The sequence below is a fragment of the Pelophylax lessonae genome (assembly GCF_965119305.1).
Source record: "Pelophylax lessonae genome assembly, chromosome: 9".
Lineage (NCBI taxonomy): Eukaryota > Metazoa > Chordata > Amphibia > Anura > Ranidae > Pelophylax > Pelophylax lessonae.
This window is the reverse complement of record NC_138776.1, coordinates 99353175-99378620: the sequence shown is the minus strand read 5'-3', so window position 1 is coordinate 99378620 and position 25446 is coordinate 99353175. Positions and strand designations below refer to the sequence as shown.

General features: G+C 40.9%; 1 protein-coding gene across 3 annotated transcripts in view; it reads right to left on the bottom strand.

Moving 5' to 3' along the window:
- Positions 1 to 3026: 3026 nt before the first annotated feature.
- Positions 3027 to 25446, bottom strand: part of SFXN3 (sideroflexin 3) — a 60412-nt gene continuing 37992 nt past the window's right edge. For all 3 annotated transcript variants that reach the window (XM_082269306.1, XM_082269304.1, XM_082269305.1), the window contains 5 exons: positions 22713 to 22840; positions 19208 to 19257; positions 16429 to 16478; positions 5053 to 5100; positions 3027 to 3347 (listed from right to left, as the gene is read on the bottom strand). In XM_082269306.1, the coding sequence (XP_082125432.1) occupies positions 3251 to 3347; positions 5053 to 5100; positions 16429 to 16478; positions 19208 to 19257; positions 22713 to 22840 (373 nt within the window). In that variant the 3' untranslated portion in view covers positions 3027 to 3250. The remainder of the gene's footprint in view (positions 3348 to 5052; positions 5101 to 16428; positions 16479 to 19207; positions 19258 to 22712; positions 22841 to 25446) is intronic.

The following is a 25446-nucleotide window of genomic DNA, read 5'->3' as shown; positions in this document are numbered from 1 at the left end:
GGCAGGCTGCTATGGAGTGGTTAACCTGCATTGTCACAATCAAAATAACGGCTTGCAGCTAGGGATCTCACTATCACTTCTGATTTCCCTTAGCATGGTCTCTAAATGGGCTAGAGTTGGATGAATGATAGGATTCTCTCCAATAGATCATGTTGCTTTTATTGTAAACAATGCACAGGCCTTTATCAATGGATAATACCAGCGAAGGGGTGGGTTCCTGTTAGATCATCTTGAATGCAGTTCAGTTTGATGACCCGACACTAATAACTCACACTGTGCTGGAAGTTCAACACCAGGAAGAGGACCAGACAAAATGCAGAGAAGATTTCTACACCAAGCAGCTGCCTGAGCAATATGGGACATACTTCATTATAGGTAAGTGATATGATTGCAGCAATAGGAGAAAAATTATTTCTAACTAAACTTCAGCTTTAATGCAATGGTATCTGACAAAGACTAAAATACAGTAACTGCCAAACAGCTAGCACACATTTGAACTACATATTTATAAACTGTTTTACCTGCCAAGGGCTTGTAATTCTACTCAACTAGGTAAGTAGTCCAGACAGCTTGGACAGTTCTCAAACTACCCCAGTCCACTCAGAAAACTACACTGTAGTTAAGTAAGGCAGCCTGGACCCGGGTCAGTCCCATTCTCTGATTGGATAATGAAGGAGAAGCAGTACACTGATGGGATCATCTCACCTCTTCCGGAACCTTCTAGTGATACAGTGCAAGTCTGTGCAATGTCATAGATACCTGATTGGCTTGCAGTGCTCCCTTCCCTCTCCTAGTGTGTCCAGGAGAATACAGATGTTTGACGTCAAAAGAGATTTAGGCACACTTGCCTTTACTGAATGTAAAATTCATATCATATTGCTTAAAATGAATTAAATGTTCTTGTGTTTTTGCTGCCTTTTTACTTCTTGTTGAAAGCCTGCTAGCAGCTTTCTTAAAGTGGCAATCAGCACTCCTATTAGGATCTGTGTTTAGCATTTACAAACTGACGCTGAATAGTACTTAAAAGCATCAACAAAGCTTGCTGAAAGCTCTGCAAATGCTTTCTCAAAGCTTACTGTTCACACTGCTCTTATACAAGGTAAAGTCTGTGTGAGACTGACCTTAATACACATTTTAAACAAAAGCTGAAGAATGTCTACCTTTGTTCATTACATTCAAGTTGACTTTTACAAAAGTGCCTACATTTTCTGCCAAAACAGTGGTCATGTATAAATGTGATAGCATTTTTTGTACTCTGTACCTATCTGTTTCTTCTTCAACTTCAGAACATATAAGTAATTGTAACAAAAAAGGTACCACAAGGCATAGCTCCCAATTGTACCCGATTTGGAAGGACTGTCCCTTTTTTGGAATCAAATCCCTCAGTACCCCTCATTTGTCCTTAATTTTGGTCTTATGCATAGGCCTCTATAAAGAAATGTACTATTTAATTATTAGTAGTGTTATATGGCAGTAAACTGTACATTTAACCACTAGATTGTTGAATTTGTTTGACATGCCAATATAAAGAAAAAGGGCTGGTAAAAAAAGAAGTCACTTGTGGGTTTAACCAGTCATTTTTGTGTATTATTTCTTCATGGTCCACCGAACTTGGTGCACTGCAGGGGTGTATGCCTGTCTGCATACCTTGTGCTAAGGTGTCCCTCTTTCTTATCTCAGAATATTGGGAGCAATGCTCAAGGCAACAACTAAACGTAGTCACTTAATGGCTAGCACTTTCCAGGAAACACTCTATGCGTTTGCTTTACTAAAACAGGAGAGTGCACAATCTGGTGCAACTCGGCATAGTAGCCAATCAGCTTCCAGGTTTTTTTTGACAATGCTTAAAGTGGATGTAAACCCCCTTCATGAAAATTGACCAGGGCATATATATCTGTGGTGTTTACTTATCTCTCTCCAAAGCCCTAAGTCCTGCGTCTTTCTGCTGCTCTGTTATTCTGTTATCAGCATGATAACTTCTGACAAGTTCCCTGACAAAGGAGATAAAAGCAGCTGGAAATTTGTGTCGGGGTGGGTGCATAGAGATAGATTAGCAGAGAGCTGGTCTATTCACAGCACATCTCTGCATGTTTCTTCCTTCCTCTGGCTATGTGGAGGGGGTGTGCCTTTCCTCCAATTAGCTCACACAGTGTATGCAAAGACTCCACACCCAATGCTGGAAAAGAAAGAAAAAAATCTAGCACGATGTTCACTTTCTAAACAGTGTAGAAAGCGGAAGACAGCAGATATACAAATAAAACTTATGTAGGGAGATTTGTTTCATCTCTGTGTATCATCTGAGGCTGTTCACTTCACTGGGTATATGTGAGGGTTTACATCCACTTTAACTGAACAAGCTGAAGTCAGAAGCTAATTGGCTACCATGCACAGCTGCACCCGATTTTGCACTCTCCAGTTTTGGTATATCATCCACTAAATGTCAAAAAGACACTAAAACCATTTTTCTTCTGAATTTTAGACAAACAATTGCAGCCATCAGACTTTCCACCGTACTTCTGTGCAGGAATACAGCCTTCTGTTTATTAGTTTTGTACTGTACAACCCTCCGCTGATGCTGCACTTTTCGCATGTCTAGCTTGCTGGATCCAGGGAACACACTGCCCTGCATTTTCACATACGCACTTTCAGGTTTGTAGAAAACATGTCTTGGACTGAAGTGTGTCTGTTAATGTTTTATAAATGAATCTTCTAGGTAATTCCTGAACAAGTTAACTGTATAACATGACCCTGTAATACCTTTTAACCCACATAACCATCACTTTATATAGCCACAATATAAAGATAATATTGCATTTTTGCGCTGAAGCATATTTAGTGTCAGTTTAAAAACAATTTGGATTTTGCTTTTCCCCTGCAGATCTTCAAATTTGCATTTTGGTTATATGATTTCCTTCCAGAGAAAGACAAAATAAAAGAAAAATAGCTGTGCAGCAGAGATGTTTTGTCCTATATAGAAATCTGTACCATCTGCTTTTAATTCTCAACTTCTAAGGCTGAAAATGCCTTGGAAGAAGCCACTATAAACTGGAATGTATTAAACTCCCCAGGAAAACACCAAACAATAACTAAAAGTCATAAATCCATACACCATGTCTGATTATACCTGAGATAACTGGGGTGTATGCCCATGTAGTACAATACAATTGTGTTAGCAGCTTGTAAAGTGAATGGTATAGATGTCTTGTTCATGTATTGACTGACTGAAAATGGTTTATTGGATTGTCCTCATCTAGAGTCCTTTATTAAAGTATACAATCTGAGTGTTCGGGTTCTTCTCCAGGATACGGTCACGGACCTCTGGTTCTAGACTGGAGACTTTCATGGAGCTAATAAACAAAATGACAGATAGGTTAATGGGTAACACCACCTAGGATAATATTGCCAGTTCACTTATATAATAGTGAATTGTGCGCAGCTTGGCATTCACAGCATCTACAGATATGGTTGGGTCAACATGCAATAAAATGAGCCTAAGACTGGTTCAAGACAAGGTAAAAGCAATCAATTAATAAAAACAATGTTCAGAAAATCAATACAAATTAGGATACCAATCTCCACCGTGCAGCGCTGAGTACTAATATAAAGTGTGATAGCTATTAAAAAACTGAAATCTATATATCATAAATCAATCGCATAAAAAAATCAGTTCCATAAAATTTTTAATCAATTCCATGCATATATAAACAAAAAACGTGATTTGTGTCCCAAAGTAAACAAATGAGTTAAATAAATAGATCATTAAAAAAAAGTAAATCCTCAAAAAGTTAATTTAATAAAAATCAATCTTCAAGCAAGTGTGCTGTGTCTTAGGGACATGGCCTAAAGGTGGGCATGAGCAAGCTGTCAAAGAGACTGAGGGGAGATCCGGATGGACAGTTAAACAGAGTTGCGGCTCAGCCGGCATATGTCTGCGTTGGGAACAGCGGAGATTCGACGGTTTAATGATATGTGTCCTCACACCATCAATTTTGTGACCATTTTTGGAACTGAATTTCATATGGAATTACACTATATGGCTGGTCTTTTTCTTTGAAGAGAGTTCTGGTACATCAAAGGGGGCTGAAATTCGACTGGTAGTGGCAGTCTGGCAGATGACCACCTGAAGGATCATATAAACTTTTGTTGCCGATCTAATTTTAGGAAGGCAAATCGTTTTCTGTTGGGAGTGGGTCACAGAGCACAGAGTGGTAACTGATTCAATGTCATGCAATGAAGACACCGCACTTGTTTAAAGATTGATCTTTGTTTAAAGATTGATATTTGTTAAATGAACTTTTTGAGAATTTACTTTTTTTGAATGATTTATTTAATTAATTTGAGCACTTTGGAACACATCATGTTTATTGCTTTATATGCAAGGAACTGATTTTTTTATGCACATTGATATATGATATGAACATTTAAATTTTTCAATTGCTATTGCAATTTATATTAGTACAGAGCACCGCCCAGTGGAGATTGGCATCCTAATTTTCATTGATTTTGTGAATATTATTTTGGGGGTTTATACTGAAGCTGCGGAATTAATGATCCGGTTATGACATTATTGTTGTTTGCATTTTAATAACGGCATGGAGTAGGGGTATGTTTAAAGTAATAAAAATATTTGAAATGTCTCAAAATCAGATTGTTGTATTTATATACATTTTTAGAGGTACATTTATAAATTATCAGCTGAATGAAAACTGACAATTTATCAGCCTTTGGCCTGTGGTTGGGGCATGTAATTTGGGACCAAAATACATAAAACAAAGTGGTGTCAAGGGCAGGCTTCTGCCACAGGCCACAATTTAGAAGATGCTTCCAAAGATGAGGAGTTCTGTTTCCATCTTATCCAACACTGGTACTGATCAATGATTAGGCATTAAACCTACAATATTGATGCTACTAATGATTCCAGTGCAACTGTTCAACAAGTGACCACCATGATAAATACTCAACCAGGCAGGTAGGACAATCAAGGCTGCTTTCATAGTGAAATGCTCTTTTTGAAAGGAGATACCCTGTTTTATTAAGAAAAGTTTTACATACCTTTTCTGAGGAAACAGAGCACAGCATAGCGGCGTTGCAAAGACCAAGCTGAAACAGAAGAAGAAAAGAAAAGTGTATTTAGTCAATCCGAGCTGCCAAAAATATATGTTACCCAATTCTAGAACACCTAAATTGTAAAAAAAAAATAAATAAATAAATATAGTGAAAAAAAAATAATTAAATAACGAAAAAATGTGAAAATAGATCATTATAAATATTTGTTGAATTCTCTCCTGTGTTGCCAGCTATAACACCTTTAGGTGCTTTCACCTCACCTTCTAACATTATCAATCATATAATGTAGTGAAGCGCAACACTTTTCATGTGAAAAACGAACATAAAGTCCATGCATAAATTGGAATCAAATCAATGTAATAAACAGTCCAGCGCCCAGTGCTCTGTGCATCCAAAGATAAACTATCCAAGTCTTCTTGTGGCAAGTGCTCATCCACCACCAGATAAAATGCCTGCTCACCTCCCACAGAATAGTCAAAAGCTCCTCACTGCTATTCAACTGTTATCAGTCTCTCCAGGAAGAGACCTTCTCACTCCATTCTTACGCTCTGGGAATCGGGTCCGTCTCCTCTTGCAAAATCCAACATATTTTACAAGGAACAAAAGGGCAACACCATAGTGCTCTCCATTTAAAACGTTTATCCCCCCCCCCCCCGCCCGCAATTAAAAACACAGGGATCTCTAGATCAATATGCCTAATTGTGGGGAATAATAAACCTGTTTTAAATGGAGAGCACTATGGTGTTGCCTTTTTTTCCTTGTAAAATATGGTGGAATTTGCAAAAGGAGACGGACCCGATTCCCAGAGCGTAAGAATGGAGTGAGGAGGTCTCTTCCTGAAGAGATGGATACCAGTCGGATAGCAGTAATGAGCATTTGAATATTCTGTAGGAGGTGCGCAGGCATTTCTTCCAGTGGTGGATGAGCACCTCTCACAATAAGATTTGGATAGTTTATCTTTGGATGCACAGAGCACTGGTTTCTGGACTGTTTAATACATTGATTTAATTCCAGTTTATGCGTGGTCTTTATGTTAGTCTTTCACATGAAAGTGTTGCTCTTCACTACATTGTGTGATTATTAGCAGAATAAGAAAAAAAGTTTATATTCTGAGAAGATGACAAAATTAACTGATATAAATTACTTTACTAATTACAATACAGAGATGGAAATGCAAGTCATGTGAGAGACCATGGTCTTTACACCATCAAAAAGATAATCGGGCAAGGAATTAATTAGGCAGATAATCAAGCATGTTACTTTACTCAATTATTTTCCTCACGGGAGGTCACAGAACAAACTTCTCTATGTCAAGGATTCCTCAAGCTTATATTTCAATTTTTTTTATTGAAAAAATCTGGTAATGACAGAAATATCATTTAACCACTTCAGCTCCGGAAGGGTAACCTCCCCTTCATGGCCAGGCCATTCTTTGCGATACGGCATTGCGTTACTTTAACTGACAATTGCATGGTCGTGCGACACTGTACCCAAATAAAATTGATGTATTCTTTTTTCCACAAATAGAGCTTTCTTTTGCTGGTATTTAATCACCACTGCGGTTTTTATTTTTTGCTATAAATTACACTCAATAAAAAAATGTAAAAAATCAAATGTCTCCATCAGTTTAGGACAATATGTATTCTGCTACATGGTTTTGGCAAAAAAAATTCCAATAAGCGTATACTAATTGGTTTGCGCAAAAGTTATAGCGTCTACAAACTATGGGATAGATTTATGGAACTTTTATTTATTTTTATTAATAATAACAGCAATCAGCGATTTTTAGCAGGACTGCAACATTGCGGTGGACAAATCTGACACTAAGTGACACTTTTTGGGGACCAGTGACATCAATACAGTGATCAGTGCTAAAAAAAAAAATTCACTGTCCCTGTATTAATGACACTGACAGGGAAAGGGGTAAACATCAGGGGCTATCAAAGAGTTAAATGTGCTCCTAGGGAGTGTTTTATAACTGTGTGTGTGGGGGGGGGGGGTGCTTTGGCTGTGAGAAGACAGAGATTCATGTTTCTGCTTAGCAGAAACACAGGATCGCTGATTACCCATGTCACAGAACGGTGATCTGCCTTGTTTATATAGGGTCTGCTGAAACAACTGATTGCCATTGGCGGGAGTGCGCGCTGCAGACCCAGAAGAGCAAAATCACATATGTGATTTAATGCAAGAGAGCCACCGCCCCCCAGTATATATACGTGGCAAGTGGTTAAACAAAAGTCAATTCTCAGATTTTCATCATGTCAAAAACATGAATACATACAGCATGAACAAATAAAAATAACATGGTCCACGAATAAAAACAGACATACAGTAGTCTTAGGATGTTCTCATCAAGCATTCTGAGATTAGAAACTCTATCAGACAATATCAGGGAACAGCAAACATATAAAGTCCAAATCAAAAGTGAAATCCGTGTTTGAAAGGAAAATATTCTGTGTTCTAAAATGAAAAAAGGATCACCACCAGTGCATCAATCACCGAAAGGAAAAACCGGGAGCGCTTACCAGAGATCTCTGCAAAAAACAAAAAAGCTCCACAAAATGTAGCACCGTCAAAAATTATAACTTTATTAAAAAAAGTAGAGAACTTACATTTTCCATGTAAATAACAGGCATTCAGATTGTGATCACAAACAGTCTCAAATGGGCGCAATATTTTAAAATAGGCTCAATCCAACTTTGAGCCTATGATAAAATATTGCATCTATTTGAGACTGTTTGTGATCACAATCTGAATGCCTGTTATTTTATATGAAAAATGTAAGTTCTCTACTTTTTTAGTAAAGTTATAATAATTTTTGATGGTATTACACTATGTGGAGCTTTTTTGTTTTTCGGAGCACCTGAGAGATTGGACATGAGACAGATAATCAAGGGTCGTATTAACAAAGCTTAAAAACCTACTGCTCATACGACTCTTTGCCATTGACATTAGAGTCCTCTATCTCTGGTAAGCGCTCCCGGTTTTTTCCTTTTGGTGATTGATGCACTGGCGGTGATCCTTTTTTCATTTTGGAACACAGAATAACTTTCCTTTCAAACACGGATTTCACTTTTGATGGACATTATATATTCACAATTTTGTGGACTATTGCACTGTTATATATTCTATTTAAATTTTGAGTTATATTGAAATATACATTATACTTTGTTATATTGCACAGCTTCGCAAAATGCACCTTAGTTGGTTTTCTATTATCACACTCTATGATTGAAATGCAATTATGTGGTACAATACATGTTAGATCAATCTGACTAGTTTCCATGTCTGTAGCGTGGCACTGTTTATGTTTTATTGTTGTATTGCAGTGCCAGTAGCTGTTTTTTTTTCTATATTTACAACAGCAAACATATACCTGATCTACTAAAGATCATGAGCTTAACAGTTCTAACAGTGGTGACAGCTTAAAATGTGCGTTTACAGCTACTGAATTATACAGACATGGTACTACAGTGGTTGTACAGGCCAGTACGTGATGTCTACAGAAGTAAAGATGGCCATAAATAATCCAATTCTGCCCCAATATTGCCCCCCTATTTGAAATTTAATCAAGGATCAGGCTTAAGTGAGCAGTTATATTGGAAGCAATTATGTTCACCAATGGAGCTTCTGTAGCCTATTGGAAAACATTTTTTGTGGTGGTAGCCATCAACAGTTAATTTGAATGATTACTGTGCTTCTCTAAATCTGTCACTAATAGGGTTGAGCGAACACCTAGATGTCCGTGTTCGACGGGTTCGGCCGAACTTTAAAAAAAAGTCCGGGTCCGTGTCCCGGACTTTTACCGAACTTTTCCCGGACACCGAACCCCATTGAAGTCAATGGGGACCCGAACTTTAAGGCACTAAAATGGCTCTAAAACACCAAAGGAAAGGGCTAGAGTGCTGCAAATGGCAGCAAAACGTAATTAAGAGCATGGCAAGTGCTCTGCAAACAAATGTGGATAGGGAAATAACTTAAAACAACAAAAAAAAACAGAAAAATAAAACAATGTTCTTCTTCATCTCTGAAGGACGAGGCCCATATGGAGTAGGAGGGAGGTTAAGGTGGTGGTGGATGTGGCGGTGACATAGGCGTGCGCACAGGGTGTGCTGGGTGTGCCTGGGCACACCCTAATCACCTAGGGCACATAGCATTGCCAGTGAGGAGATGGGAAAGATCTCCCTGGGACCTGCTCTGCTCTATTTCTCCTTGCCTACAGGTACATGGCCCCGATACATTACTCTCCCTGCTGGCAAACACATGCATGTGTATTTCAACTTTGGGGTGCACACCTTAATGCAATAGGCTGCGCACACCTATGGGCGGTGTAGGTGGAAGCGGCGGTGGAGGAGGACCAGGGCCGGATTAACAGCATCATGGGCTTGGTGCTGAGGATTTTGAAGGGCCTTAGGGCCGTGCCTTGCCATGCACCCAGAGGAGGAAGGGTGCAGCCATGCATGCCTAATTCAACATGGGATGCTGTCTCTGAAGCCCATAAACACATACATGCATCGCCAACTGTCCCTCCTTGTCCGGCCTTCACGCTGTGTGGGGAGGTTCTGAGGGTGCTGCCTGGGGAAGCGAGCATAGAAGCCAGACTTCTGTGTTTACAAGTGACAGAAGAGCGGTAACAGTGAATATGGCCAACCCGGGGCCTATATAAAAGGTAGGGGCCTGGAGCTGCAGCTCCAATAGCCCCTACATTAATCTGGCCCTGAGGAGGAGGACGAGGTAGCCAACACTGCTTCTTTTCACAAATTTTAAATGAGGGTACACCCCAAAAGAGTGAGAAAGAGCAAAAATGGAACAATGGGTGGGTAAGGTCGGTATCCATTGCTATTCTGCATAAGGTACGGAAAAGTCCCGTGGGATCCATGCCTGGTTCATTTTAATGAACGTGAGCTTGTCCACATTGTCTCTGGACAGGCGGCTGCGCTTGTCTGTTATAACGCCCCCAGCCGTGCTAAATACCCGTTCAGATAATACACTGGCTGCAGGGCACGCCAGCACCTCCAAGGCGTAAAGGGCAAGCTCAGGCCATGTGCCCAATTTGGAGACCCAGAAGTTGAAGGGGGCAGACCCGTCATTCACTACATGTAGGCGTGTGCACACATACTGCTCCACCATGTTGGTAAAATGCTGCCTCCTGCTAAGACGTTCCATCTGAGCTGCTGGTGCTGCTGTTTGTTGTGGCGTGCTGACAAAGCTTTTCCACATTTCGGCCATGCTAACCCTGCCTTCTGAGGTGCTGGCGGTGCCCTGGTTGCGTTGGCGACCTCCTCCTCCTCCTCCTCTGCCTTGTGCTTCCACTGTGGCCCCGCTGTCAGATGGGAATGCCAGCAGCATGGCGTCTACCAGCGTGCGCTTGTACTCGCGCATCTTGCGATCGCGCTCCAGTGAGTGAATTAAGGACGGTACGTTGTCCTTGTAACGGGGATCCAGCAGCGTGGCCACCCAGTAATCAGCACAAGTTAGAATGTGGGCAACTCGGCGGTCGTTGTGGAGACACTGCAGCATGTAATCGCTCATGTGTGCCAGGCTGCCCAGAGGCAACGAAAGGCTGTCCTCTGTGGGAGGTGTATGGTCCGTGTCCTCTGTATCCCCCCAGCCACGCACCAGTGATGGCCATGAGCTGGCCTGGGTGCCACCCTGCTGTGAACATGGTTCCATCTCCTCCTCCAGCTCCTCCTCCTCCTCATCCTCCTCATCCTCCAGAACTGTGCCCCTGCTGGACAATTGCGTCCCTGGCGTTTGCGTGTGCAGGAACCCACCCTCGGAGCCCCTTGCGAATGACTGCCCTGAAAGCCTTGGAAATGTTACCTCTTCATCCTCCTCCTCCTCCTCATCCTGTGCCACATCCTCTTCCATCATCGCCCGAATTGTTTTTTCAAGGAGGCATAGAAGTGGGATAGTTAAGCTGAGAACGGCGTCATTGCCACTGGCCATGTTGGTGGAGTACTCAAAACAGCGCAACAAGGCACACAGGTCTCGCATGGAGGCCCAGTTAAATTAAATAGCGGAATAGAAAATATGATCCAAAAAAAGTGTATGTATATCACACGTACACAACCACACTAGGCCCCAATTACTATTGTTTGTACCCCTAAAAGGCTAGATGAGGAGTAGGGGGAGTATGGAACAGGCAGCACCCTCAAACCTTCAGAAGTATGAGATGAACCCCAACAACTTGGAAAGGTGGATCTCTCTCACACGTACCGACACAGACTATCCCGCAATTCAATTGATCCTCAAAGGTTTTTATTGAATAGCGGAATAGGAAATATGATCAAAAAAAGTGTATGTATCTCGCACGTACACAACCACACTAGGCCCCAATTACTATTGTTTGTACCCCTAAAAGGCTAGATGAGGAGTAGGGGGGGTATGGAACAGGCAGCACCCTCAAACCTTCAGAAGTATGAGATGAACCCCAACAACTTGGAAAGGTGGATCTCTCTCACACGTACCGACACAGACTATCCCGCAATTCAATTGATCCTCAAAGGTTTTTATTGAATAGCGGAATAGGAAATATGATCAAAAAAAGTGTATGTATCTCGCACGTACACAACCACACTAGGCCCCAATTACTATTGTTTGTACCCCTAAAAGGCTAGATGAGGAGTAGGGGGGGTATGGAACAGGCAGCACCCTCAAACCTTCAGAAGTATGAGATGAACCCCAACAACTTGGAAAGGTGGATCTCTCTCACACGTACCGACACAGACTATCCCGCAATTCAATTGATCCTCAAAGGTTTTTATTGAATAGCGGAATAGGAAATATGATCAAAAAAAGTGTATGTATCTCGCACGTACACAACCACACTAGGCCCCAATTACTATTGTTTGTACCCCTAAAAGGCTAGATGAGGAGTAGGGGGGGTATGGAACAGGCAGCACCCTCAAACCTTCAGAAGTATGAGATGAACCCCAACAACTTGGAAAGGTGGATCTCTCTCACACGTACCGACACAGACTATCCCGCAATTCAATTGATCCTCAAAGGTTTTTATTGAATAGCGGAATAGGAAATATGATCAAAAAAAGTGTATGTATCTCGCACGTACACAACCACACTAGGCCCCAATTACTATTGTTTGTACCCCTAAAAGGCTAGATGAGGAGTAGGGGGGGTATGGAACAGGCAGCACCCTCAAACCTTCAGAAGTATGAGATGAACCCCAACAACTTGGAAAGGTGGATCTCTCTCACACGTACCAACACAGACTATCCCCCAATTTAACTGATCCCCAGAGGTTTTTGATTAAATAGCGGAATAGAAAATATGATCCCAAAAAAGTGTATGTATATCACACGTACACAACCACACTAGGCCCCAATTACTATTGTTTGTACCCCTAAAAGGCTAGGAGTAGGGGGAGTATGGAACAGGCAGCACCCTCAAACCTTCAGAAGTATGAGATGAACCCCAACAACTTGGAAAGGTGGATCTCTCTCACACGTACCAACACAGACTATCCCCCAATTTAACTGATCCCCAAAGGTTTTTGATTAAATAGCGGAATAGAAAATATGATCCCAAAAAAGTGTATGTATATCACACGTACACAACCACACTAGGCCCCAATTACTATTGTTTGTACCCCTAAAAGGCTAGGAGTAGGGGGAGTATGGAACAGGCAGCACCCTCAAACCTTCAGAAGTATGAGATGAACCCCAACAACTTGGAAAGGTGGATCTCTCTCACACGTACCAACACAGACTATCCCCCAATTTAACTGATCCCCAGAGGTTTTTGATTAAATAGCGGAATAGAAAATATGATCCCAAAAAAGTGTATGTATATCACACGTACACAACCACACTAGGCCCCAATTACTATTGTTTGTACCCCTAAAAGGCTAGGAGTAGGGGGAGTATGGAACAGGCAGCACCCTCAAACCTTCAGAAGTATGAGATGAACCCCAACAACTTGGAAAGGTGGATCTCTCTCACACGTACCAACACAGACTATCCCCCAATTTAACTGATCCCCAAAGGTTTTTGATTAAATAGCGGAATAGAAAATATGATCCCAAAAAAGTGTATGTATATCACACGTACACAACCACACTAGGCCCCAATTACTATTGTTTGTACCCCTAAAAGGCTAGGAGTAGGGGGAGTATGGAACAGGCAGCACCCTCAAACCTTCAGAAGTATGAGATGAACCCCAACAACTTGGAAAGGTGGATCTCTCTCACACGTACCAACACAGACTATCCCCCAATTTAACTGATCCCCAGAGGTTTTTGATTAAATAGCGGAATAGAAAATATGATCCCAAAAAAGTGTATGTATATCACACGTACACAACCACACTAGGCCCCAATTACTATTGTTTGTACCCCTAAAAGGCTAGGAGTAGGGGGAGTATGGAACAGGCAGCACCCTCAAACCTTCAGAAGTATGAGATGAACCCCAACAACTTGGAAAGGTGGATCTCTCTCACACGTACCAACACAGACTATCCCCCAATTTAACTGATCCCCAGAGGTTTTTGATTAAATAGCGGAATAGAAAATATGATCCCAAAAAAGTGTATGTATATCACACGTACACAACCACACTAGGCCCCAATTACTATTGTTTGTACCCCTAAAAGGCTAGGAGTAGGGGGAGTATGGAACAGGCAGCACCCTCAAACCTTCAGAAGTATGAGATGAACCCCAACAACTTGGAAAGGTGGATCTCTCTCACACGTACCAACACAGACTATCCCCCAATTTAACTGATCCCCAAAGGTTTTTGATTAAATAGCGGAATAGAAAATATGATCCCAAAAAAGTGTATGTATATCACACGTACACAACCACACTAGGCCCCAATTACTATTGTTTGTACCCCTAAAAGGCTAGATGAGGAGTAGGGGGAGTATGGAACAGGCAGCACCCTCAAACCTTCAGTATGAGATTGTGTTCACTGTACCCCACAAAGATTGAGTTCACTGCACCCCACAATGATTGTGTTCACTGCACCCCACAAAGATTGTGTTCACTGCACCTCACAAAGATTGTGTTCACTGTACCCCCCAAAGATTGTGTTCACTGCACCCCACAAAGATTCTGTTCACTGTATCCCACAAAGATTGTGTTCACTGCACCCCAAAAAGATTGTGTTCACTGCACCCCAAAAAGGATGTTGTTCACTGCACCCCAAAAAGGATGTTGTTCACTCCACCCCAAAAAGATTGTGTTCACTGCACCCCACAAAGATTGTGTTCACTGCACCCCAAAAAGATTGTGTTCACTGCACCCCAAAAATGATTTTGTTCACTGCACCCCAAAAAGGATTTTGTTCACTGCACCCCAAAAAGGATGTTGTTCACTCCACCCCAAAAAGATTGTGTTCACTGCACCCCAAAAAGATTGTGTTCACTGCACCCCACAAAGGATTTTGTTCACTGCACCCCAAAAAGATTGTGTTCACTGCACCCCAAAAAGGATGTTGTTCACTGCACCCCAAAAAGGATTTTGTTCACTGCACCCCAAAAAGATTGTGTTCACTGCACCCCACAAAGGATTTTGTTCACTGCACCCCACAAAGATTGTGTTCACTGCACACCAAAAAGGATTGTGTTCACTGCACCCCAAAAAGATTTTGTTCACTGCACCCCAAAAAGATTGTGTTCACTGCAGCCCAAAAAGATTGTGTTCACTGCAGCCCAAAAAGATTGTGTTCACTGCAGCCCAAAAAGATTGTGTTCACTGCAGCCCAAAAAGATTGTGTTCACTGCAGCTCACACACAGAAAAATGGATGTGGATCACTGACACCTGCCTATCTCCAATCCCACACCACACAGCAATATCGATTGTAGTTTGTAGAACACAGTTTCCCTAAAATTCAGCAGACTCTGTCCCTAACAGGATTGAGAAGAGATCGTAGATCAGGATTGAGTGCAGACCCCACCCCCCACACAGCAATATCGATTGTAGTTTGTAGAAGACACTGACCCTATATAATTCAGCAGACTCTATCCCTAAAATGCCTACAACTCGCCCTGCCTAAACACTCCGACCTGTCCCTCAATTCTATCCGGACACAAATGGTTTTTTCCTGCCTATCTTTCCCTAATCAGCAGCCAGCACGTTGATGTGTGCTCTGTCCCTGAATCTAAGCAGCATAATGACGCCGCTGCGGCTGCCTCGAACTTATAAAGACTTGGTCACATGCTTCAGACGGCCAATCACAGCTACTGAGACATTTGCAGGCATGGCTGGGATGGCTTAAGGCACACCAGTTAAACGATTGTTGATTGGCTGTTGAAAGCCCGCCATGAAAAGAGCGCCAAAGCATGCAAAACCCGGAAATAAAACGACCGAACACGGATTTTTACCCGAACATACAGTAAAGTGTCCGTGTCCGTGTTCGGGTACAAAAAATCCAATTATTCGGTACGAACACGAATAATACAGTCCGTGTTCGCTCAACACTAGTCACTAATAAAGATGTGTTTCTACAAAAGACTACAAAGATTTGAGGGACAGAAAACAGGAACTAAAATCGCTGACCTTAAAGTGGTTGTAAACCTCTGACATGAAATATGAACAAAGCATATCCCTCTATAGTGTGTACTTGTCTCAAATATGAACAAAGCATATCCCTCTATAGTGTGTACTTGTCTCAAATATGAACAAAGCATATCCCTCTATAGTGTGTACTTGTCTCAAATATGAACAAAGCATATCCCTCTATAGTGTGTACTTGTCTCAATTATGAACAAAGCATATCCCTCTATAGTGTGTACTTGTCTCAATTATTAACAAAGCATATGCCTCTATAGTGTGTACTTGTCTCAATTATGAACAAAACCTATCCCTCTATAGTGTGTACTTGTCTCAATTAGGAGCACTAAGTGTCATTTATGTCTATTGCCTAGTTCCTCTGCTATGTGCATGAGTTACTTCTGACAAGTTTTCCTGACACCAAGGAAAAAAAGGTGATGGGGAGGGTACTCCAGTATACAGCCTGTAATTGACAGCCTCAGCTCTGTTCCTGTGTGTGGTTTCCCTTCACTCCAATCAGCTCTGCAGAGTGTAACATCAGCTCCTCGTCCCCTACTTTCAGGAAGCTCAGCAAGCTGTAAAAATTCTGCATTTGAACAGCTGTAAAGTAGAGAGAGCTGCAGATAAACAGGTTCAATTTATGTAGGAGGATTTGTTCCATCTCTGTGTATCACCTGAGGCTAATTACTCCACTAGGTATACAGTATGTAAGGTTTTACAACCACTTTAAAAAATCATCCCTGATACTACAGTGCAAAATCCTATGGGAATGGGCAGCTGAGCTAGCTATTGTACATATTTTTGTCCCATTTATATATAGGAACCATTTTAAAACAGTACCAATGCTTACCAAAAGCCAACTAGCCCAACTTGTAAGGGTGCATTCATCCATGTATAACGCTGGGAAAAGGAAAAAGACAAAATAATAGGTAAACGTATATCTTTATGATTAAAATAAAACACTTTTCTATATACATAGACAAAGAAGACCTTCCAAAGGGAAAAACAAAAACCCCTTTTTGGAGACAAAATCCCACCAGGTTAACTATGAACATAAGGATTTAGTAAACTGTTGCAGATTATTTTATTTTTTTTTTTTTTTACCTGCGTCTTTCTGGGAGATATTGAGAAGAGTCACTAAAAATTAGTTCCTAGTGGGAGTTTCTTTCAATAATATCACAAGAGAAACCCCACTGTTGTGATAAGAAACATTGCATCCCTGGCATTTCTATAAATAAGACTTTATAAGTTTATTTTTGGTTTAAATCTGAATTCCAGCAAAAACCATAAATAAATAAAATGAATAGCCTATCAAATATAAAATAATAAAACTTTTGCTGAAATACTTACCTTCAAGCCCACAGTATTTTTTTGCCACTAGGTGTCCCCAGCCTTCTAGGTTAATTGACTGCAAGCATTTAACCCATGTGCTCTGAGGCAATACTGCCATAGACCTGCTTTCTGGTCATACAGCTGGGTTCAGATAATTACTGTACTGAGCAATATTTACATGTCACTCATGAGCGCCATTCATTGCACTACCGCCACCAATGGAGAAGAGAGGACCTGTGACATCATTAGACCAGGCAGCCAGAAAACCACTGGAAAAATTCAAGGTCAAAAGCATTCTAACAAGAGGGGTAAAAAAACAAAATAGTCCTGGTGCTGGACCTCCAGACAACCACCTCTAGGGGTACTGAAACCATAAACCACACTCGTATGGTGATGGTGGCAATGATGAGAAATAAATCTTGTGATTGATACCACACCCAGTGCAGCCAATCCCTAGCACAGGATGAAGATGCTTACAGTAAAAAGACTAAAAGGAGGGATGGCGCATAGAGGTGGTGTATAAAGCGGGACTCCACTGGATAGGAACACAGTCAATAGAATGTAACAGTTAAAAGTTTATTAAAGTTACCAGATAAAAATGAACCAACAACCGGTCATCGAGTCCTGGGTGGCGCTGTAGGGGTCCCACTCGGTAAAATGGAAATTGGAAGACCACTTGGCCAAATCCTATTGGGGACAAGGAGTGGATCCTGATGGGAAGGAAAAGCGGGGATGGAAAGCAGCCCGGCGTGTGTGTCGGCCATAACACAAAACCGCCGGACCTCGCGTCACTTGCGGGGACCGCGTCACATCAACGTCAATAAGCCACGCCCAGAGCCAAGCACGGACTGCGTGGAACGCAAGCTTCTCGTTGCTGTGACTACATGTTTCACGCGCATGCGCTTTGTCAGGGCGGTTGTGTGTTACGGCCGACAAACACGCCGGGCTGCTTTTCATCCCCGCTTTTGCTTCCCATCAGGATCCACTCCTTGTCCCCAATAGGATTTGGCAAAGTGGTCTTCCAATTTTCATCTTACCGAGTGGGACTCCTACAGCGCCTTCATGTGACACCCAGGACTCGATGACCGGTTGTTGGTTCATTTTTATCTGGTAACTTTAATAAACTTTTAACTGTTACATTCCCTTGACTGTGTTCCTATCCAGTTCCTTTAACAAGAAGGGTAATGCTCATAACTAAAGAAGAAACAGGTTGAGTCGAGAAGACTGATCTTTGTGATAATCTACTGTAAAGTCTTTTTTGAAGTTTTTCAAAGGAGGATAATGGGAAAGAGGACTGTATACCATGTAATAGGCTGCCTACGACTTAATCGCAGATTCTATGCAATGCTTCTGGTAAAGGATTGGAAAAATAAACATAAACAGAGGTATAAGTTTAGGTACAAAAAAATTATATCTGCTGCAGGCTGAAATTGGAAGGTTCATTTTTAGGCCTCTTACACACGATACTCCTGTTTGAACAACTCATTTTTCAGCCATAAATTTGTCTTATTGAAATGCCTGCATTTTCTTGCATTTCCACGCATATGCGTTCACGTAAATTTGCGTCTTTTCTCGCAAATGTATTCTCGCGTTTTTGTAAAAAATGCAAATTAGCATTTTTCAGATCAACAGTATCTTCGTGTGCGTTCATTTGCGCGCATTAGGCGTAAATTACTGTTCAAAAATTCAGATTTTTCTATTTTGTTCTTACTGAAGAATACGTGGCGCTCATTTACACGTCTGTGTGCATAGGCTCATTGCAATAACTGGACTATATTTTAGCTCAGAAAAAAAAAAAAAGCTGTTCTGAGCTTTTCTAAGCTGTGTGCAAGAGGCCTTAATATCAATAAGTTGTGTAGTCATTACCGTATGTATCTGAGACATTTATAGCTAAGGAGTCTATTTATCAAACATTTGCTGGACAAATGACATACACATTCATGCAGGCCAGAGAGATTTTCCCCCTATTTTCTTTAATAGATTATTTCCTATGATTGTCGGCTCCATCTAGTGACCAAAATGTGGTATCGTTTTCTAAACTACCTCAATGAAGTAAAAAAGAAATAAAATAAAAATAGAAAAAACACACCACATTTTCACGACAAGATGGAGCTGAAAATCATAGGAATTAATCTTTTACAGAAAATACACAGAAAATTCATGCAGTATGCACAAATGTGATGTTTGTCCAATTAATGTTTTATAAATAGAACCTTAAGTGCAATAATATACATAAAAATACAAATACATCATGTTATGGAACAAATAATCATTCAGAACTTTGTGTTGAATCTTACTTTAAGGAATGCCTTCTTTTCCAGAAAGTTCATAATTACAGGTGGGATGGCTAAGAAAGACAAAGTGACATGAATTAGGCATGAAAAGCAAGGTCACCATTTTGGAACATTATAGTCAATATTATTCTTGCTGTACATTATACTCTGTAGAACACACCTAGTAATAATCAAAATATATAAAAAAAAAAAAACATCATGAGCAGCACATGTATTTCATAGTTATTCAATTGTTTATTACAATCTAAAAAAGGTCCTAGATGTCCTTAGCCCTTACCATTTCATTACTATTCAGACCCTAATGCAAGTTCACATTAAATAAGACAATGATGTTCTTTCTTTTCTCAGATCAAAAAGTTCTATCGAGGCTGCTGGCTCCTCAAAATACATCAACTTAGACTTAGAGTGGAATTCCAGGATTGATTTAACCAAGCTTAGAACAGCTACCACCCCCTTCTAACACCTATACTAACTACCCTGTAGAAGGAAAATGCTTATACTTACCTATTCTCAGGGCGCTCTGGTCTGATCATGTGATTGGCTCCCAGCGACGGCTTCAGGGGAGAGGAAACAATGGCAGCAACAGATGTCCTATAGTAAGCCTATGGTTGACGTCACCACCAGGCATTCCATCCATTGTCAGCATTCTCTCCTCCCCCTGAACCCAACTGCTGGGGCTATCACATGACCAGACTTGAGCACCCTGAGAATAGCTAATTATAAAAATTTTCCTTCTACAAGATAGTAAGAAGGGGGTGAGGAGCATTTTGGGCTTAGTTGGAGCCTGGAATTGCACTTTAGGTTGGTTACCTTTGCACAACATTTTAGCAACAATTACTCTTTCAGCTTAATTGTATGTATGTTGATTTATTAAAAACATGACAAGACAGTAGAAAACTGTTTTGTATGTTTTTATGATTCAGTAATGTAATTATATTTAGTGTTGCATAAGGACTTTTTTTTTTTTTTTTATGTAATTATATTTACCCTCAAATGTTACAGACCGTACTTTAAGTGAAAATTAATAAACTTTGAAAATCAGAAAAAAAAAGACCTTAAAGCTACGCCTTCCTGAACAACACGCAAACACACAAAATGAACTCTTAGGTCCCATTCACTCTATAGTGTAATGTATGTATTACAGTATCATATTTACACAATGGTATATGTGCATTGTGGTATCTGGTATGGTGCTGGCATCTCAATGCACATATACAGTAAGGAAAAGCTCAAGTGAAAAGGCATGTGCGTTGTGGTGGCCAGCTTTACCAAAATAGGGCAGGTATGATTATTCTTGTGCTGAGGTGCATTCAAAGCCCATTTAAAATGGCATAGGATTGACCTTGAATGACCACATTCTTTGGAAAAAAGAAGAATTGATCTTCTTGTTCTACCAGGATTGCAAAATGATTCACCTTGAATGATCACATTCTTTGGAAAAAAGAGAAAATTATCTTCTTGTTCTACCAGAATTGCAAAATGATTACTAAGTGCTAACCAGAGGCCCATAGGGTATTAGGGAATCCAGATATGTTGCCAGTTTTTCAAGAGTGAGAAAGCTCCTCTCTTGCACTGCTGGACACCTTAACTCCTAGTGTCACCACACCTAAAAAGGTTGTTCAACAGAGTAAGGTTTTGATTCTATGAATTCCAATAAGATATAAAGACATACTATAGCTTGGTGATGCTTGGGAAGAAAACACATACATGAAGCATCAATGATGATTTCAAACTGTTTAGTTGCTCAAAGATCTTTGACAATCAGTGCCTCCCATTATGGATTCAGGTGGCTATCTAACAAAACAGACATGTCACTCATACTATCAAAGCCCACTATGAGTCTCTTCAGAGTTAGGGCCATTTCACAAGGGCATTCAGGCTAAAGCTGTCTACACATTATACAATTTTCTTGTACAATTTTCCTTTAGAATTATCAAAACCATATAATAGGAGGTCAAACCTAAACACTTTCAAATTCTATGTAATCAGGCAGGTCCTTGCACTACATAGTAAATCTAAAGAAGGTTGAACAAAATAAATGTATGTGTAGCCAGCTTAAATCGGTCTGTAAGTTTTTTTTTGTTTTTTGTTTTTTTTTACAGATCCAGACTGAACCACAATGTAAGTCTACATCTAGTCTATTTATGTCTGCAGAAAAAAAATAAAATAAAATAAAAAAAACAGAAAAAGGCTGCATCTTTTTCCATTTTTGCAGACATAAACAGATGTAAATGAATGTTGCCTGTTTACATCTATTCTGTTCACATCTGTTTTTAGGCAAGAAACATATTTTTGCTTTTTATTTTTGTCCACCTATGACTATTCTTAAACAGCTTAAAAAAACCTGGACATGTAAAAAATTGATGTATTTTAACAGATCAAAACTGAAGATGGATGTGTAAACAGATGTAAAAGGATTACAATCTCATGCTTAATCACTTTTCTTTTTTTTTTCATATTTAATCACTGTTCTTGATGGAACTGATGATCCATGAACAGATCCCCAGCTAAATCAGAGCTTAACAAGGCAAAAGTGACATCCATGCCCATTCATTTTTCTGCCCACATTTTGATATCCGATGTTAGTGGACCCATGAAGACTCCTTGGGCGACCAGATGAAAACAAACTTGTGTCTGTTTACATCCGGCTACTTCCAATCTTTTAGGTTTAGGTCCAGAAAAACAGAAAAGTAATTTTCTTTTTCTGGACCTGGCCAGACTTAGAGGTAGGCAGATGTAAAACAAAAGCCCATCCGTTTACATCCACCCTCCAATAAACTTTCATTGAGCTTCTGATCAGGACCACCTAAAAACAGACGGACCTGATCAGAAAGCGTGTGTGACAGCAGCCTAGCTGCAATTCCCAGGCACGAAAATACAATTAAAAAAAGTGCCCTATACCAAGGCATAAATTGGTTGAATAAAATAGCACTAATATACTAGAAAAAAGAGCTGGGGTGCTGGGTTTCTCTTCAAAGCTATATATAATGTGGGCCAGTGCCTACAAAAACAGGGTCAGAGGGCATCACTAACCCTTGTAGAGGTATCCACCTATGGATAAGCCATGAATATAGCAAACATCTAACATTACATTCAGATAATAAAAAAAATTAGATAGTTTAGCGTGCAGTATGATTTGTGTTGCTCTAAGCACGGATAAGAAGCAGGGGTCCTCTATTTTTATAAAAGCGGAAAATTCCTTTAAAATGGTTCTTTACAGAAAAATAAAATCCAGTTAGGTTTCAAAAAAATACATTGAAGTCATCTTAGCATGAAATCAGTGCTGGTATTTCTTGACCTTTAAAGCAATTTACTAGTCTTTATTAATGAAAAATACCATTAACAGACATGTACAGTGTGTAAAATTTCAATTTAGTCTGTGAAATGTCAAATAAGTCAATACAAGCTGGAATGCAGGTTAGCATTTCAACATTTGTTAAGACTAAGTTAACCTTACCCAATGTATAAATGGTAACAAGCAGAGGAACAGAAGAGGAATTTCACTTACCCATGGCAGGTGCCGCCATACCAATTCGTGATACAACCACTTGGGCAATGGCTTGCTGGGCGGCTTTTGTAGACTCTCCAAGTCTGTTTCCATTTTCATCTGTAATTGGGATCCCACTTTTCAGTTCTCTAATTAAAAACAAAGCAGCACATTTTTATTATTTTTCTCGGTGTGCTGAATAAAAAGCCCCAGATTTATCTGTCTTTACTTATCACTAGTATAAGGAATTCAGCACAGTAATAGTCTTCTAAGGTTTCCTCCTTTACAATATAATCATTTAAAATAGCAAGCTGACTGTAGACATCATAGAAAGGTGGAATTTGCATGTATGATCAAACATCTTAAGCAGATTATACAACTTTCTTCCCCCTGCATTTACACCTGAGCAGAACTTAAAGAGATACTTTAGAAAGGTTCCAAAAAAATGAAAAGCCAGCAGTTCCAAAAACTGTAGCTGATGCACCCAGTGAATGGTCCAGCAGCAGGTTTGGGACGGGAGGGGGGCCAAACTTCTGCTAGTATCTTCTAGATCAGTGATGGTGAACCTTGGCACCCCAGATGTTTTGGAACTACATTTCCCATGATGCTCATGCACTCTGCAGTGTAGTTGAGCATCATGGGAAATATAGTTCCAAAACATCTGGGGTGCTAAGGTTCGCCATCACTGTTCTAGATAATCTGGGCAGAAGTAGGAACCTGACAAAAATAGGTACCCGTTCCCTAAAGAAAAAAAAAAAAAAAAAATCAAACATGGTAGAGGGGGCAGGAGGAGGAAGAAGAGCAGAATATCCCCTTTTGGGAATAGGGCTTTTTTGAGCATAGGGCGTAGAGGGTAAGGTGACTGAAGTGTGAACAAGGACATATTAGAAATGCTCAAGTGTGGACAGGGGCAGCACAGTGGCTAAGTGGTTAGCACTTCGACCTAGCAGCATTAGGGTTGTCAGTTTGAATACCATCCACAGCACTACCTCCATGAAGTTTGCATGTGCTTGTGTAGGTTTCCTCTCACACTCCATTGAATGTGCTGGTAGCATGGGCGTCAGCAGAACTTTTTTAGGGGGGGGGGGCATAATTTTAAAGTCACCAATGCTCCGCCCCTTTTAACCCCCATAGATCCCCCTTTAGAGCAGGCCAGGCCAGGATCCCCATAGATCCCCTTTAGGGCAGGCCAGGATCCCCATAGATCCCCCTTTAGAGCAGGCCAGGCCAGGATCCCCTTTAGAGGAGGTCAGGCTCCCCCATAGATCCCCCTTTAGACCAGGGTCCCCATAGATTGCCCCCTTAAAGCAGGCCAGGAAATTTCCAGGGGTGGGCACTAGCCCCCCCCCTCCTTGCGGATGCCCATGGCTGGTAGGTTTGTTAAGCCTCGTACACACGCACCGATTGTTGGCCGTGAATTTTTGGCCAACGTCCGATCGGCCGATTGTCGGCTTGTTAGTATGATGCTTCCGACAACCGACTGCGACTTTTCGGCCAAAAAAAATCTGGTGTGCATGCTATAAAATTTTTGTTGGCCGTCACCAGAACGGCCGATTGTTCTTCAGTCAGTACAGATTTCAGCAGACAAAAATCGTGTGCAGTCTCTAGAGCACATTTCAACCAACACAACAACCCTGGACAAAAGATGGCCAATCGGTCGGCCAACAATCGTTGCGTGTGTACGAGGCATTAGTTCTTGTCTAAACTGGCTCTTGTATGTGTATGTATGAATGTGAGTTAGGGACCTTGGATTGTAAGCTCTTTGAAGGCAGGGACTGCTGTGCATGTACAGTATTTGTAAAGCACTGCATAGATTGACAGTGCTATACAAGTATCTGTAGTAAATAAACAAATGGGGACTTACATCGACAAACAACTCTGCAGTTCCAGAGCCTGTCTGATTGTATGCAAACTTAATGGATTGCTTAGGCACCATTAACCTGGCCACTTTGCTGTGCTGCAAGAATCTACATGTACATCACAGTGGCTGCCGAGCCCATAAACTGCAAGGAGTGGCAGCTGCAGCTATTCATTCTTGTCTGCAGAGTGGCAACAACACCCCGTATGATTATTGCATAAGGCTAGGCTCACACTAGTGCGACCCACGTTTGCTTGGCGATGGAACCCAATCATTTGAATGGGCTGCTGTGCCACGTGAACTGCACAAAAAAAATGCATGCACCTTTTTAAGAACACAGCCGTAAAGAAACCGCAGGATCGCACTGCAGGCTCAGATCAGAGTTAATGGCGCATCTCGCAAGAGTAGTGCGATGCAGGAATTGTATGGAACACACAGTACGGGCTAGTGTGAACCTAGCCTAACCTGGCCTGTACACACGATCCTAAAATGGGACGAAATATACCGCTTTCTAATCAATCGTATTATCAGATCGTTAGTACAGAGCTTGCGAGAGCTGATCACAACAGTTTATCAGAATCAGATATTATTAGATCGGACAAGCACGGACAAGAGATTGTAATGTGTATAACCACCTGCTCAGTTTATCCCCTAAAACAAGGGTCTTCAAACTACGGCCCTCCAGCTGTTCAGGAACTACAATTCCCCTCATGCCTGGTCATGTCTGTGAATGTCGGAGTTTTACAATGCCTCATGGTATGTGTAGTTCCGCAACAACTGGAGGGCCATAGTTTGAAGATCCCTGCCCTAAAACAATGTGTTCTTGTAAGATAAGCACTCCTCTTTAGATAAAAAAGGCAGAGATATGGGATAACCCACACATCAGAAAAAAACATC